The sequence below is a fragment of the Ipomoea nil genome, unplaced genomic scaffold, assembly GCF_001879475.1.
Source record: "Ipomoea nil cultivar Tokyo-kokei standard unplaced genomic scaffold, Asagao_1.1 scaffold0268, whole genome shotgun sequence".
NCBI lineage: Eukaryota > Viridiplantae > Streptophyta > Magnoliopsida > Solanales > Convolvulaceae > Ipomoea > Ipomoea nil.
Genome location: NW_017616696.1, coordinates 5,695,090 through 5,713,731, shown reverse-complemented (window position 1 = coordinate 5,713,731; position 18,642 = coordinate 5,695,090). Strand labels below are relative to the sequence as shown.

The 18,642-nt window shown below is 32.1% G+C and overlaps 1 protein-coding gene and 1 long non-coding RNA gene across 2 annotated transcripts; both read left to right on the top strand.

Moving 5' to 3' along the window:
- Positions 1-4,102: 4,102 nt before the first annotated feature.
- Positions 4,103-4,908, top strand: LOC109150357. The gene is made up of 3 exons (XR_002049131.1): positions 4,103-4,347; positions 4,443-4,541; positions 4,872-4,908. It is a non-coding gene; the product is annotated as an uncharacterized LOC109150357 (long non-coding RNA).
- A 48-nt stretch (positions 4,909-4,956) lies between these two features.
- LOC109153274 lies at positions 4,957-9,549 on the top strand. The gene is made up of 2 exons (XM_019301147.1): positions 4,957-5,113; positions 5,396-9,549. The coding sequence occupies exons 1-2, from the start codon at positions 5,011-5,013 to the stop codon at positions 9,547-9,549; spliced, it is 4,257 nt and encodes a 1,418-aa protein (XP_019156692.1). The 5' UTR covers positions 4,957-5,010.
- The last annotated feature ends 9,093 nt before the right edge of the window (positions 9,550-18,642 follow it).

The window sequence follows — 18,642 nt, the reverse complement described above, 5'->3', positions numbered from 1 at the left end:
ATGTGAATTGATTACGTTGGGCTAGGTCATTGGCAATATAATTGCTTGAATGATGAAGAAACATTAGAGGATTATATTTCTACCTCCAATAAATTATTATTATTTTTAAATATACTAGTTGAGTTTCTTCAAAAAAAAAAAAATACTAGTTGAGTTTTAAAAAAATGGACATTTTAGATTTAAAAAAAGAAAAAGTAATACCTTTTTTAAAGTCGATAATTAAAATGAAAATATTATTATGATTAAAAAAACAGAATAAATTTTATAGTACGTAGTAGAGTATGAGTTACAAGTGTCTCGGAAGTCGGAAGGAGTGTTCTGGTGGGTAGATAATGATTGTCATATCAAAAGGTCACACGTTTGATTATTGCTATCACTCTCTCGGTTGGGCACATCGTACATGACCTTGTGAGACATTACACAAAAGCGAAGATTATTTTGTGCATACCATGGGAAGAAATCTGATTAATTGACATATATTTTTTAGTAATTTTTCTTTAACAACTTCAATATTATTGATGGGGACATGAGATCCGGGGCCCATTTTATTGGGAAAGTCTTGGTCCAAGCGGGGTGTTCATTTTTATGGGTGGGGTGTTGACCCAATAAGAATAATGGAATTCTATTGGGCTAAGGAAAGAAGAAGCTTGGAGCAAAATATTATAAGAATGGTTACTAGGGGTATCAACCCACGGCAAATTATATCAATCGTTATGCCATGGAACTGTGCTCACCATCCATGGTGAACACAGTCTCAACGGTAACGGTGCACCGTTATCTTTTCTATTTTTTTTCATAATTAATTGTGTGACTTTTCTTCTTCATTTTCACATTTCGTGGTTTCACTTTCTCTTCGCGCAAGTTTCTTCAACATTCATAAATTATGAATATGCAGGCATGGATTTATAAATGTACAGTTATGAAATTATGAATTTTCTGTTATGAAATTATGAATTTTCTGTTATGAAATTATGAATTTTCTGGTATGCGATTATAAATTTTCTGTTATGAAATTATGAATTTTCTGTTATGAGATTATGAATTTATAGAAAATTCATAATTATATAACTGTAAATTCATAATCTCATAACAGAAAATTCATAATTTAATAAATATTTTTCTTTTATGCGATTATGAACTTTCTGTTATGAGATTATGAATTTACAGTACATTCATAATCTCATTACAGAAAATTCATAATCTTAATAAACGCGCGCCGTTAACAGCACATTAACAATTTTTTTTTTTCCATAAAAATGGTGTCGTTTGGACCGGTGTTCACCATGAATGGTGAACACGTTTCCAGGGCATAATTTGCGAAATTATATATGCTGTGCATCCGTATACTAGGGGTATCAACCCACGACGTCGTTTTATTAAAAACACGCGTCTCACTTAAAAAAAAAATTAGTTTCGATTCCCAGCAACAACATTATATTGTGCATAATTTGAACTATATATCCAGAATCAATGAACTAAAATTCCAGAATCGATGAACTAAAATTCCAGAATCGATGAACTAAAATTCCAGAATCTATGAACTAAAATTCCAGATTAAAACAAAATTATTTTTTAAAGTGGGATGCGCGTTTTTAATAAAACGACGTCGTCCGTATGCACCATGCATGGTGCATACGGATGCACAGCATAACGATCCTCAACCCACAACCTCAAGCATAACAACACAAGTTCCAAACCACCAAGCCAATCAAGATCTTGTATACTAAAGAGTAGGAAGCTCCACTTATGCATGGGAAAGTGCGGGAAGCAAAGTAGTGGGGGATACGTGTGTGGCCTAGAATGAAGGCTGCCAGATGCCGTCTATTTGTCAACCATCCGTGAGTCCTTCAACAATATAAATAGGCATCGTTCCCTCCCTTTTAAAGGCACCCTTGTTCTCACCAAACCTCTTTTGGTCCAATGGTCTGAGTCTTCTCCCTCCTGCTGGCACACCAGGGTTTGAGTTCAGTTACTAACATATTTAGTTATGTTTTATTTAGCTTGTGTTATTTATTTATTTATTTATTATTCAGGCCGTCATTTCGGGCCCTATTCCATTTCTTAGGGCTATAGTATTTATTATTTATGTATTCTTTGGGCCGGTGTTTCGGGCTTTGTACGTACTATTTTGGGCCTAGCGCCCCGGATAATGAAGCTACTATTTTCCTATCTCCCGTTCTGTACCTCTATACCCGATTTATGGTGGACCCGATCCCGATAAAACCATCCATTATTGACATCTTATTTGATGAGTTTGAATTGTTCACGTTTTTTCCATTTTTGTGTTCATCAAAAAAGGAAAGGAAAAAAATAGATATCTACAATTTTAATAAGAGCGAATCTTGTTAAACCCTTAACTGGAATAAAAAAAATGTCGGTACACTAGATGCTCCTCCAAGTTGTACTTTGAGCTTTTGTAGTAGTACATTGCTAACCGCAGAACCTATCTACATCTACAATTTTAATAAGAGCGAATCTTGTTAAACCCTTAACTGGAATAAAAAAAATGTCGGTACACCAGATGCTCCTCCAAGTTGTACTTTGAGCTTTTGTAGTAGTACATTGCTAACCGCAAAACCTAATCTAACCTTAATGCCAATTGCAAATCCTAACATAACCTTTAAGTTGTTATAATTTAAACAAAAAAACACCGTCCGACTTAACGATTCCGTCAACAAAGCTATGCGGTGGCAAACTTGAAATTAATGTCAAATTGAGAGGCAATTACGAGAGGGGATTGAGGCAGAGAAGCACAGAAATTAGGCATCTGGTAGCAGTTCGAAGGAAAGGCAATTACGAGAGGGGATTGAGGACAATCCAGAGAAGCACAGAAATTAGGCATCCGGTAGCAGTTCGAAGAAACGATCTGCGGCGGACAATCCAGAGAAGCACATCAAAGAAATTAGGCAGTTCGAAGAAGCGATCTCCAGTAGCAGATTCTCTGGTCCTTCCAGTGTCGGAACAAAAAGTAATTGCATTTGTTTATGATTGTGAATTGTGATTAACGTACATCATAACTATGATCAATGTTTATGATTGTAATGTTCATCAGTGAAGTAAATGCCCATCTGACTTGTGAATTATTTATGAAGGGTCATATAACTAATTCACCCTAGGTTCATGGAATATGTAGTACTAATTCTAAGGTTATTGTTCACAATCTTAGTTTCGAAACATTGTGAATTGTGATCACTGTGTCAACATTAACACTAAGATTCAATAATAGCTGTATAACACTTGAGTTAACATTAACTAAATTATTTATGCTTCAGATTAATAAATTAGTGTTGTGGTAGTTCACTTTTTTAAATTTAACATGCTCCATTGAGCATCCCCTACTTATAGATTGTTGGAATGTTGCTCTACATTGTGCTCAAGGATAAAGGTTAATACTGTGTAGTTTCTGGTTTCTTCTTGTGCTAATTCTTAAGTGTGTTTTGCCTCTCTTCTTTAGACGATAACATGATTTTCTTCCAATATGTGGTGCTTTTATTACTTGAATTCTAACCACCCTGTTGTGGTAGTTCACTTTTTTAAATTTAACATGCTCCATTGATCATCCCCTACTTATAGATTGTTGGAATGTTGCTCTACATTGTGCTCAAGGATAAAGGTTAATACTGTGTAGTTTCTGGTTTCTTCTTGTGCTAATTCTTAAGTGTGTTTTGCCTCTCTTCTTTAGACGATAACATGATTTTCTTCCAATATGTGGTGCTTTTATTACTTGAATTCTAACCACCCTCGGATGCTCCTAATCATATATTCTCTAATTCTGTTTGTTTTAGCTGGCCTTAACAGCGATGCTTTCCTCAGTTTTATATGTGTTATATTGTGGCTTGTGTCAACAATGAGTTTAACATGGTATGATGAGCAGAAAGGAAAACCAGAAGTGCATGTAAAGCCATAACAGTAGTTTGCATTGTATGTTGTGATAATAGGCAAACTCCTTTCTCAAAAAGTTCCAAAGTTGAGGTTTTACAATTTTATGTAACTTAAGTTGGGGATAAACACTACTCAGATTATGGAAATTACATTCTGTTTTAAAACAATTGAATTTCATCAATGTAGGCTATTTCAACATATCATCAAATCTAATTTTTTAATCTCACATAATCTACAGTATTATAATATTGTTCTGTTTCTGATAATGTTTTAAAATCATTAATTATGTTCCTGCATTTATATTTCTAGCAACTTCATTTAATGGGAAATCCTAATATGTTTGCTCTTTATTGATTTGCAGTTGATATAATTTCTGACATTGAGTTTGATAAAACTGGCGACCATCTTGCTACTGGTGACCGTGGGGTTAGAGTGGTATTATTTGAAAGGAGTGATACAAAGGAGGTACGTTTGAAAAATTTGAGCAGATTATTTATTTATTTATTTTAAATTGAGTGATTTACTCACTGCTTTGTTTCTCCGACAAATAAATTTTAAAGCTTGTTGGAAGTCGAAGAGAGTTAGAGAGGACAGACTATCCTGTTAGTCGGCACCCAGAGTTCCGGTACAAGACAGAATTTCAAAGCCATAAACCTGAGGTATGCAATTATTCCAGGATATCTTAGCCTTTATTTGTCTTCACCTTATTGCCTTAACAATCATCCTTCGATTGCGAGATTAGGTGAACTGTAGTAGATGTGTAGTATACATGTAACAATTGCCCTATCTACTTGTGATGTGAATATCTTTGAACAAGATACTACTTTTTTCAATGTATATAGACTACACTACAAGAAATAAATCATAGATATAACTAATTGGTCCAAATTAAAAACATATCTTCAGATTTACCTTTAATTTAATGTAGAAAGATCAGAATTCACAATTGTATTCTCATTCATGAGTTTGAATTTATTGTTTTTAAATAGCTATGTTATGAAGTCTCGCGATTCTGAAGTCCCTGAATCCAGTCGTGATGCTCGAAATAGTAAACAAAGCGAGCAGTATGCTTGTAATGAGAGTCGACGGGCAGAGAGGAACTTGAGACGCCGAAATGCTTACGCAACAATGGATCCTGCTAAGAAACGAAAAATGCTAGATGATATTAACGAAAAGCGTCGCGTCAAAAGTAATGCAGCTAAATCTACACTAACTCACGACGTCAATGCTGGTATGCTTTTTAATTGGCATATTTGTCTTACTTTGAATTCAATTCTTTAACTTATGGACATTAGAACTAACTTGTTTACATGCATGCATTTGATTGATTATACATCACTTGCTTATGCAATTTAAAAAAATATTATATGATATTTCAAAATAAATAAAGGTCCTTCAGAAGTAGTACTCAGACAAACTTCTCAAGAATGTTTGCAACACAACAATACTCTTTCTTCTAATCTCGACCAGTCTTTTATGCTAAAAGATTGTTCTCCTTGTACCTATTGTAAAGCAAAGCGATTCCAATATGAACCACCTGGATTTTGTTGCTCCTCTGGCCAAGTGGTTTTGGTGTCTAATGAAATGCCTCCGCTATTGAAGCAATACTTCTGTGAGAAAGATGAAGTGTCACGTCATTTTCAAGCATGTGTTCGAACATACAACAACACATTTGCATTTACTTCACTAGGAATCCACAACTATGACAAAAATTTATCCAGGAGGAATAAAGGAATCTATACATTTAAGGTCCAAGGACAAATGTATCATTTTATCAATGATCTGGTGCCTGAAAATCAACCTCCTAAAAACTTGCAACTATATTTCTTTGATACTGAGCATGAGGTTGAAAATAGAATCAAAGGGGCAGAACGAATGGAGGCAAGTGTTGTTGAAAACCTGATTGATGTACTTGGAAGCAATCCGTATTCACAGTTCTTCAGAAATCTTAAGGATATATCAAGTATTGAAGATTGTAATATTGTAATTCGCTCAAATGCAACTTTAGATCAACGTGTTTACAACATGCCTACCTCTTCTCAAGTTGCAGCAATTTGGGTAGAAGAACAAGATGGTAGCGGAGAAAACAGTCGTGATATTAAAGTTTTTGCAAAAACTGGCCGTTCACATTCTGTCAAATACTATTATGGTTGTTATGATCCCTTGCAATATCCCCTATTGTTTCCCCACGGAGAAAGTGGTTGGCATGAGGGTATATCTAAGGTACCTAAATCTTATACAAATCGTACCTCCATTTGTCAAGGTATTCTTCAACCTGGACAATTTCCTTCAATAGAAGCTTTGTTAGACAAAGAAAATGAAAATATTGTTGGTAAGAGCAAGCGGAACACAGTTTCATGCAGAGAATATTATGCTTATCGTTTCCAAATTCGACCAAATGATAAGTCTATGCTCCTACATTCAGGAAGACTCTTTCAACAATTCATTGTTGACACGTATATCGAAATTGAGACACAAAGATTGGATTATTTTCGAGCACAACAACGTGATGTTCGAACAGAAAGCATGCAAGGATTAGTGGATAGCATTGCATGCGGGGAAACAAATGCATCTAATGTCGGACGTAGAGTAATTTTACCCGTTTCTTTCATTGGAGGCCCACGGGATATGCGTAAAAGATACATGAATGCTATGACATTAGTGCAGCGATATGGTAAGCCAGATATTTTTTTAACGATAACTTGTAACCCAAATTGGCCTGAGATAAAAAATTCGCTTGAGTTTTGCGATGAACCACAAAATAGGCCTGATTTGATTTCCAGAGTGTTTCGTGCTAAGTTGGAAGAATTGAAAGTTGACCTCATAAAGAAAAAAGTTTTTGGAGTGGTGATAGCATACACTTATGTGATTGAATTCCAAAAGCGTGGGCTACCACATGCTCATTTCTTATTAATTTTGGGAAAAAATCACAAATTCAAATCAGGTTTGGATGTTGATGCAATTGTTAGTGCAGAAATACCTGACGCTGTTCACAACTCTTCTTTGCACTCTTTAGTAGCAAAACACATGATACATGGACCATGTGGTTCAATGAATCCTGAAAATCCATGTATGGTTGAAAAGTCTGGTGCTAGACTTTGTAAAAACAAATATCCGAAGGGCTATTCGGATGCAACAGTTATGGGAGAGAACTCATATCCTACTTATAAGCGACGGAACAATTCACGCTTTGTCACCGTCCGTGGCCACCAACTGGACAACAAATGGGTCATACCATATAACGCATATTTGTTATCTAAATTCGATTGTCATATCAATGTTGAAGTCTGTGCAAGTATTAAGTGTGTCAAGTACATATACAAGTATATATATAAAGGCCATGATAGAGTTGCATTTAGTGTGTCTTCCGGAGAAGAAGTCATTGATTTTGATGAAATAAAAGAATACCAGAATGCAAGATGGGTGTCACCTCCTGAAGCTGCATGGAGAATATATGGTTTTAGCCTTGCCGAAATAAAACCAGCAGTAGTGGACTTGCAGGTCCATTTGGAGAACTACCAGTACATGAGATTTGACAACAAACAAGATTTGATTCACCTTGTGGATAATCAATTTAGCTCAAAGACAATGTTAACAGAATTTTTCTTCATGAATATGACTGATGAGACAGCTAAGAGATTGAATTTATTGTATCTAGAATTCCCCGAGTTCTTTGTTTGGGTAAACAGAGATAAACAATGGTATCCAAGGAAAAAAAGAGAGGTTATAGGTCGATTGGTGAGTGTTAATCCCATTGAAGGAGAGAGATATTATTTGAGAATGTTGTTGATGAATGTCAGGGCTCCAAAATCATATGAACACTTAAAAATGGTTGGTGAATCTATGGCTACAACTTTCAGAGAAGTTGCAGAGAAATTAGGGTTGTTGCAGAGTGATCAAGTGATAGATCAATGTTTGCAGGAAGCCATGTGTTGGCAAATGCCTACAAGTTTTCGTAGGTTATTTGCAACCCTATTGATTTTTTGTAACATTCCTTCTCCCCATGATTTGTGGACGAAATACAAGGAACATCTTTGTGAAGACATAATTTCATCATGTAACAGTATAATTGATGCTGAAAATAAGTGTCTCCATATGATAAGTGATATACTTGAATCTTTGGGGAAGAATATAAATGACTTTGGTTTAGTTTCTTATCATATTGGTCTTTCAAAAGAACAAAGAATACACAAAGAAATACAAGCAGAAAAAAATTTGCTTCCTAATGAAACAGATTTACTTGCTATAACAAAGTTGAACCAATCTCAGCGAGTTGCCTTTGACACCATAATTTCTAGAGTTTACTCAAATTCAGGAGGGGTTTTCTTTGTTGATGGCCCAGGGGGAACTGGTAAAACATTTCTATACAGGTGCCTTTTAGCCCGTGTGAGAGCAAACCAAGACATTGCACTTGCAACTGCAACATCTGGGGTAGCTGCATCTCTTTTACCCGGAGGCCGAACAGCTCATTCTCGATTTAAAATACCCATCAATGGAGATGATAAATTTGTATGCAATATTGGGAAACAAAGTGCCGAAGCCTCACTGCTTAGAGAGTGCAAGTTGATTTTATGGGATGAAGCAACTATGGCCAACCGTAGAGACATAGAAAATGTCGAAACAACTTTGCGAGATATAACAAACAATGACACAATCTTTGGTGGCAAAGTTGTAGTATTTGGAGGTGATTTTCGCCAAACATTACCTGTGATACGATCTGGAAGCAGACAGGATTTTATAGAAGCAAGTTTGGTTAAATCACATAAAATTTGGCCAATCGTTGAGAGATTGGTTTTGACAGAAAACATGCGGGCTAAAGAAGACCCATCTTTTTGTGAATACTTAATGCGCGTGGGAAATGGAACAGAAAAATATGTGGTTGGCAATTCAATTCAAATTCCAAGAACATTCCTTGTCCCATCTACAGATGAATTACAGTCTTTCAATTCATTAATTGACATAGTTTTCCCAGATTTAATGAACTTCACCCGCGATCCTTATCCACTCATGAAGCGAGGTATATTGACACCGAAGAATGAATTCGTGGATGAAATTAACAACTCCTTAATTGATAGATTTCCTGGAGACGAAAAATGCTATATAAGTTATGATGAGTTGCTTGATTCCACTTGCAAAAATGATTTTGTTGACTACTTGCATACTATCTCAGTACCTGGGTTACCTCCTCACAAGTTGATTGTAAAAAAGAATTGCCCAGTAATTTTGCTGAGGAATATTAATCCAGCAGAAGGACTTTGTAATGGTACCCGGTTAATATGTGATGACTTCCGTGATCATGTTATACGTTGTTTCATTGCTTCTGGGGAACACATTGGCAAACATGTTTTCATACCAAGAATACCACTTGAAGCTTCAAAGGATGAAAATTGTTCACTTCCATTTAAACGTCACCAATTTCCAATCAAAGTTTGTTTTGCCATGACAATAAATAAGGCACAAGGACAAACATTTGATTTTGTGGGGATTTACTTGAGACAACCGGTGTTTTCACATGGACAATTATATGTTGCATTATCAAGAGCAAAGAAAGCAGATTGTGTAAAAATGTTACTTTGCAATACTCATCGCGATACAACTACTACAGACCTAACTGATAACATTGTCTATCAAGAAATTCTAAATGAAGCTTGTGGATCACTTCTTTGATCTAACTAGGTTATTTTTTACACTTTCTGTGCAAAATATATTCATTTTATAAAACACAACATGCTTTAGTGAATACATTTTGATTTTAATATATTGTGTTTATACAGATTACTACTCTACGCATTCAGATGCTCGATTTGTCCAACTTATATTGACATTGATCCGGTATCAATATAAGGAATTAATGATTACGGTTGTTCTCTCCAAGAGATACAAAAACACAACTTTCAGCAGCTAGATTATCAAGTAACCTTCTTCACCTTTTCCCTTTATGCTCTAATTATTTATATTTGTTTATCCTCCCTATATGGCGGCACTGTTGCTAATGGATTGTTTACATGAAAATAACATCAAACTCTCATTTCTTTCAAGAATGTGTTGATAAAATTAAAAATGATGCTATAAGTGAAACTGCATAAAAAAAATCATGCATGCTATATTCATTGAATTTCTTCCTTTCATACTGGAGTAAATTGCATCTGGCTCCTATTTGAAAGTAAACAAGGCACTTGATAAAGGGTTCTGGAGTCTGGAATCTTTTTTTAATTTTCTAATTTTAATTGAAATGATATTGTATCGTTTTGCTTAGATCACTCATCTACTTTCTATTTCAGAATTGTAAAAGGATGGAAGGTAGGTTGAATCTGAGAAGAAAAGTGCTGTGTATTTGGTGTTGACGTCCCCGAACCGGTAAGTTTCACTTTCAATAACACACCTCAAGATCTCCAGTTTACATTACATTATAAGAAACTCGCTGACATTATTCAAAATGATCATTTTATATATGTTTGTAATCTTGCAGCACATTCCGAAATGGTGGATCTGGTTTTACTATCTAATGCCTACATCTTGGTCCGTAAACGGCATGCTTTCTTCGCATTGGGCATGATCAATTACCCATTGTGGCTGTAGTGCTGATTCTGTTCCCTCTTCGTTTTGCCTGTTTATTCACACTTTGCATTTAGAAGTTGAACTTTCAAAGGAGGTGCTAGAAATTGAAATATCTGGCTGGTTTATGCTTGTGCAGAAAAACATGTTAAATATTCACTTTTACTATAATGTTTTGAGAGAATATTGTATTTTCAATGGGTAGATATGAGGATATCATACATATTTGTAGATTTCTTATGACTCATATCTGTGTTTGGAGTAAATACTCCCTCTCTCTACTGGACACACTGATTAGTTCATAAAAACAAAGTCTATAATTTTTGTTTTCTTTCCGTTTCTTTGTCTATTTGGAGTAATACTCCCTCTCTCTACTGGACACACTGATTAGTTCACAAAAAAAAAAAATCTATACTTTTTGTTTCCTTTCCTTTTCTTTCTCTAATTGCTAGGAGTTGTATTCCCTAAAAGTGGCTTCATTTTGTCTGCTAAATGTTAATCGCAAAAAATGGGTATGTTCTTTGTGCACATAATATTTGTAGGAAAGTTTTACATTGTCAAAAAGATTAAGTGTTTATTAATAAATAAACTAAAAAATTATATGATTTATATAAAAAATACTAAACACACACGAACCCGATTCAATCACCAATAAGATTTATTTTTACGCGTAGTTTGCTAGGCCAAGTTCAATATCGATCAAATATGGTATCGGTATCTATGCATCATCAACTCTAATATAATCTTGCATTGATATACTTTAAATACTTATATTAAAATATTAGTTAGGCTGCACGTATCAAATGAAAACACAATGATTGCAGTGGCTCCTTGTTAAATCATAATTTTCTTAACTAATCTTCTATATTTTACATAATTATTTCGTAAAAAAATTAATCAATACACAAATAGTAATTTATTTCCATATTACGATACTTTCTTATTTACTAAATATGTCATCATCACTATATGTAATATATATATACTTGTCATGTCATTATTACCATCTATATACAATTGTAATTTTAAATTAGAATATAGAATACAAATCTTAATAGATTCCTAATTTCAAATTAGAATATTGATGACTTAATTAATAGGATTTCTATAATACAAATCTTTATAGATTCCTAACTACACCCTTAATCTACCCAGAACAACACTATATTAACCCCTGGTATTCAACAGACACAATACCTAACTTCTTTTGCAACACACTATTCAAGAGACATTCTACAGGTATGAATATAATAACTCTCCTACCACTACTACATAATTAATTAATATATATAAATAATATAATACTTCTTCTTACTCCTTATATTATTTCAATTCCAATCCCTAATCTATGATTTTTCAATTTATGTTATGCTTCTCATTATATTATTTCTTTACAATCTTTATGCACATATTTTCAATGACAGAAAAATATTAGTCATGGCAAATGCACTAAACTTAATTGATATTGACACACAAACTGTGAGATGGAGTTGTAAAGTTCGTGTCATTAAGAAAAACGAACCAAGGAATGCTATTAAATCGCCTGACAAAAAGTATATGCTCATCATCCTCGAGGATGAAACTGTAAGTACATAATACAAAATTTCCCCCTTTCATCATCATCATCATCATCATCATCATTATTATTATTATTATTATTATTATTATTATTATTATTATTATTATTATTATTATTAAAACGTTTTTTCGTGTATTGTTATGAGTACATAATATTATTATGGGCATGAATTTAGTGATAGCTTTTTATATGCTGCGTGATTATAATTATTTTTTAAATAATAATAATAATAATAATAATAATAATAATAATAATAATAATAATAATATTATTATTATTATTATTATTATTATTATTATTATTATTATTATTTGTCATTTTTAAATTTATATTTATTAGATTATTAGACATGTATAGTTCTTTATTTACACTCAAATCAAGGTGCTTTCATTCACCACCAACATCATTGTAAATGCTATATCTATATACAGGGAACTCGGGTTCAATCAATAGTGTTTGATAATGACATTGAAATCTATGATAGCACTTTAAAGACCAACAAGTGGTACATAATTTCAAGTGCCATTGTCAAACCTGCCCAGACGAACTATAGAGTACTTGACAATAAATACAAGTATACATGGATTTTAAATGCTCAGACCAGTATCCAAACAAGTGATAATGCTGACACACCATTGCCTACCATTGAACAATCATACACACCATTCTCAGAATTCTATGAATGCATGAAAAAGTCACAAGAAATTTGTAAGTTAATCTTTATTACAACATCTTACCAATATCTATTGTAATCATATTTGAGTAATTATTTCTTGTCATCCCCTATGATAGCAATTGTAGGTATTGTCATTGACAAACTTGCAAAAGAATTCATCTCAACAATGAATGGAAAACAAAAGATCAATGACTTTATTGTTGTTGATGAAAAGTAAGAACCCTATTCTATTACTATTCTTATATTAAATAAATTGCTATCAACCACATCAATTTTTTTACGTAGTACCATTTTTTCTTTATTTAAAAAATGCAGTTTGAAGCCAATTATACTAACCATGTGGGGAGAATACGCTGACAAAGAGGGTTCCCTAATCACTCGAGAAATTGAAGCTGGAAACTACCCGGTAATATCAGCAGAATATATTGCAGTTGTTCACTTCAAAGGTAAAATCAAATTATTTACTAACATCGTTTCAAAACTGCACCATTTATACATTACCATATCTAATATACTATCCACTACACCAGGAATTTCTTTGACTACAAGAACAAATTCAACAATACTTTTACACCCAGAAGTACCACGAGCATAACGTTTAAAAGAATGGTATGTTTTAAATTTGTTGATAAGTTATTCAATATACACACCCACGCACACACATTATTTTAAAAATTGATTTCTTTTTAATGTATTTTTAGGGGAACAAAGCATCGTGCTACACTTGATGCATTAAAACGCTGTCGAGACTACAATGACGCTGCCATAAAACTTGCAAATCCAGAAACTGCAGAAATTTCTACAATTGATAGTGTCCCTCAATCAATTGATCCGGTATATATAAAAAATTGTTTTACACACTAATTCAATATTTTATACTTTAACATTAACATTAATCCTTTTACTCATGATAACTTGCAGAGTAAACCTGTTTGGATAAAAGGGAAAATTAGCTTTAAGCCTCAAATAAAAAACACATGGTACATTGGATGTAGTCATTGTATGAAAAAGGTTTACGCAGAAAGTGACAAACTATTTCATTGCATGCATTGTGGTGAAATGAATGCAGTGGGAACACCAAGGTTAGTAACAATTTTTAAAGTCATTTTATTTATTTTTTTGTTAGAAGGAGGTCAATATCAATTTAATCATTACACAAACATAACACAACACTGCTACTCTCAAAACACATAATAGGTGTAAACTAGATGTGGAAATTACTGATGGAAGTGGAGGCCTTGTTGCATCTGTGTTTGGAAAATGTGCTGAACAACTATTACTCTCAACGAGCAAACAAATTATGCAATTGGAACAACAGGTATTTCTCCTTTACCACCCACAACCACTCATGTTTTACAGTAAACTAACATAATGCCTAACTACATAAACATCTTGTAGGGTCAACAACTACGATTTCAACATATCAATAACCGCTTACAAGATGAAGAATATATAATACAATTGAGGTCTCAATCCTACACACAACAAGGCAAAAGCATGGTATCATATACCATAACATCATTGCACGATTCATTGTCATTCGCTACCACAAGTAAACAAGATGCAATAAACACACAACCAGCAAAAAGGAAACTCAACTTCACTAAAGATGGAGAAGAAGAAGACAATTCCGAGCCTCACCAAACACGCACTAAGAAAAATTAATTCACTGTGTTCAAATTACTACTCTTTTCATTATTGATAGTCAGCTTTAGTTAGTGGTTTATTTGTTTTTACTTTTATTCTAATTTAGCTATTTCGAATTTCTTCTTTAGTTAGTGGTTTATTTGTTTTTACTTTTATTCTAATTTAGCTATTTCGAATTTTTTTTTTTTATTACAATATATAATCACCAACACTATTTCAATATCTTTTATTAATTTCGCATTTTCTCTCTCTCTCTCTCATTATTATATTATATGAATACTTTAACCAATTAAGAAATACGGACTACTAATTTATAAATACACATTGGGCATTGGTCTAATCGCGCAAAGCGCGTGTCAAAACTAGTAAAGCTAATAAGAGTGATAATGTGACCAAAAAAAGGAAAAAAGAAAAAGATAAGATAAAGCTAATAAGAGTGATAATGTGATATTAAAAAAAAAAAAAAAATTAAGTGAGATGTGAAAGAATTAGGCTATTACTCTTGTTCCCTATTTTACCAACCAAAAACTTACTTTAATTTGTGCTATGGGATTTGACAGAACTTCTATGTAGATCCGATGATGTGTAATAAAATTAAGGGTGCTGGTGAGGAAAGATGATATTATAATATATGATGATGATGATAATGTTGAAGAGGAGAGAAGGCTCCAAAAAGCATGGAATGTAGCTACAACCTCTTTTTTTTTTTCTTTTTTTTTTTCTTTTTTTTTTTTTTTTTGAAACCAAAATCAACCACAATTAAGTACACCTACCCAAGAATGGAAAATTTTTGAAATAAGTACCACCTACCCAAAAATGGAACAAACTTGAAAATTAAGTAACATAAATGTATTCTTCCACATTAAAAAAAAAAAAAAAAAAAAAAAAAAAAAAAAAAAAAGTAACATAAAGGTATATGCATGCTTGCAAAGTAAAGAAAGTGAATGATATGATTGCCATCACAATGATCACTTAAGTGAATGAATTGAAGTGCAATCGAATCAAAATGGTCGAATAGTGAGTTTCATAATCACAAGGTTTCAATTTCACTTTTTATAAGAGTTGTTTATTAGCCTTCTTGATTTAAGTCGGCAACCTAAGTTGGTTTACCACCTTATGGTTCGAATTCTTTGCCGGCTAGAGCCAGAAAACAGGTTTCACTTAGGTGACATTTGATTCATGAAATACATTGAGGATGAAATGTTATTCCGTGAAATAGATCTATTTAGCGGTTTGGTTTGGTTTTTAAGGTAATGAATAATTGAATAGATCAAATTTCACATAATCAAGGCCCTCATTAATATTAGCTATTTCTAGTCCATTAAGAATAATTATTTTTTTATTAAACAAAAAATACGCTTATAAACCCTTTAAATGGATACATATATTTCGAAACCTCCTTCGAGCTTGTATGATTAATTTGTTTCTATGTTTTTTTTTTCCGGTTTCATATGGGCATGAATATATATAGTTTTTCTATTCCAGCTCTATGCACTTGTATATATTTATCTATTTCTGTTTTCTTTTTTTTTTTTACTCCAATTTTTTTTAAGTATATATACATGTGTATAGATATGTCTGAGCTGCTGAGCATGTGTGTGTGTGTGTGTGTGTATATATATATATATATATATATATATATATATATATTTGACTAGGTGTTTTATTTTGAATAGGAGTATTTTGGTTATTTAAATGATTTTTTTTCTATTGCCTAGTCTAACCAAACACAATAATATAATTTTTTCTGTAAATATATAATCTCATGTTTATTCCATGTGTGAACCAAACATTTGAATATTATTCTCATTTTACTCTTTTCTTATTCCATTCATATTGAAATTCAATTCTATTCCCTTAATTTTTATTTTTTTGAACCAAACACAACGTTAGAGCGCTCCTTTGTGTAACAATTGTGATTTTTTTCATAAATCAAAGTGAATGAATTAAAGTTGCAACTTGCAAACTTTATTGACAATTAATTCAACCTTAATTAATTTTCTCTCCTCCAACCAACCATTATCACACTATTAATTTGGTCAATTTGAAAAAAAAAAAAAAGTTAGTATAATCATGAGATTAAAATCGTATTTTCTCTTATTAGATATATGGCCGTCATGATTCCAATATTTTTTAATTTTATTATTCGCAAAGTACTGTTTATTTTATAGTAAGCGGTAACTATATTAGATAGTTTTATTATGTGAAAATAGATTTTCTTTTAAAAAGACAAGAAAAGCAAATGCAAAAGGCAATATGGTGATGAATATGAGTTGTAGTTTTCATCTGTCAATAATGTTACACTTTACATACCCTTTGTACCTTTAGAGATCAGAAGATAAACAAAACTACAAAAGCGCTAAACTTATCCAATTATTCATCAATAAATTAATTAATTATCCTATGTAATAAATTGCAATTAGCTGGACTTCAGTAAAATTGCTGTTGCACCCTGGCCTATCAACGTTATTTAAACCCCTAGCCCCGCTAGCCGCCCCTCAAATTAAATACAAGAAAATGAAAATGTTTAATAATAATAATAACAACAACAACAACAACAACAATAATAATAATAATAATAATAATAATAATAATAATAATAATAATAAAATCAGCTACAAAACATTTGTTTGATAAAAATCCTTAAAACCGACAGGGACAGCGACAATAGGCGATTAGCAAACACCAACCTGAAAAGAAGTTGCGGCCAGCAACCATAAGTAAACGATAATGACTGATTAACGGGGATAATTATATTGCGGTATATATTTATTGATAAAGTTTAATGGTATTTTTTTATGTAAAATATAAAAAATAAGAAGTACATTTCTTTTTGAAATACTTATAATTCTTTATAAGTAGTATCTGCTCTATACTTTTTTAAACATTTTGAGTATAAAAAAATCTAAGTTCCTACCATCGAATTCAAACCTATGACTATCCATTTGGATGGGTAATTAGGATATCATTACACTACATGGTAGTTGACAAAATAAGAAATACATAATTATATATATTTATAATAGTTATAATAGTGCCCTATCTAATTATATATATTTTATTCATATAAGTATGTACTTCTTATCTTATATGAATAAAATATATATAATTAGATAGGGCACTATTAATATTGACAGCACATACAGGAAAAATATATAGAGGACCACCGTACAAGAAATACAATTAATGAATAGGACAACCCTAAATTAAAGATCTGTGGGCAAGGCAAGAAAGAAAGGACCACCTTAAAACTCCCAAACATACATTCATTCGCACAACTCAATGTGAAATCCATAGGGATAGATGCCCAGCCAATTGCCCACTAAGATAATAATATTACATTCATTTATTTAATACGGAGTAATAGCAACAACCACCAACGCTTTTCAACTACCTATTTGAATTCCATTTGGGAGAATGGTAAATCACATTAATTCAATGACTCAATAGACTATGTCAAATATCAATGCGCACAAGGGATCTATCTACTTTGATCAAAATTTACACATTGTTACTGCCAAGGTTTAAATGTTGGTATTTTTTCCCAAATACTTCTTAGTTCCTACTGAAGTAGTGAGTTGCTACCTATTTGCATACGTTTCTCAATTTTTTGAAAAATCTTTAAAATGCCCAAGATTATAATATTGTATGTCACTAGTTATTTCGTGGACAAGTGTCCATTCCGGATGGACCCTAGTTAAAAAAAAATACTTACTCTTTTTTTTTTTTTAATACTAATTGAGATATTTTGAATGACACATATATTGATTTTTTTAATTTTTTAAAATAAATCTATATGTACATAAAGTCATTACTTCAGATACATAATTTGCAATATTATTTTTATATACCTAAGACTACAATACAAATTAGACTTTGGTCCACAATATATAATGTTTTATAAAAGTATATTATATATATATATATATATATATATATATATATATATATATATATATATACACACACACAAGAAGAGTATAATTTTACAAAGTACACTTCTAAAGGACAAAATACACTCAACATTGTTTTTTTTTGGTTTTGTTTTAAATTCAAATTACATGTACTACCCACTTCTCGTAGTACTCCTTGACTAAGTTGAAAGAGTAATACTATACTTTCCTACAAAAAGACAAAATCTCATCGCCCCAGGGCTTCACACCCCTGAAGAGCAATACTATACTTTCCTACAATTATTAGAGCTCAATTCTTTATCTTTGTCACTCAGAAACGGGTGTAATACTATACTTACTATCACTTTTCATTTTTTTTTAAATATTTTTACTCCATAATACTTTTATTT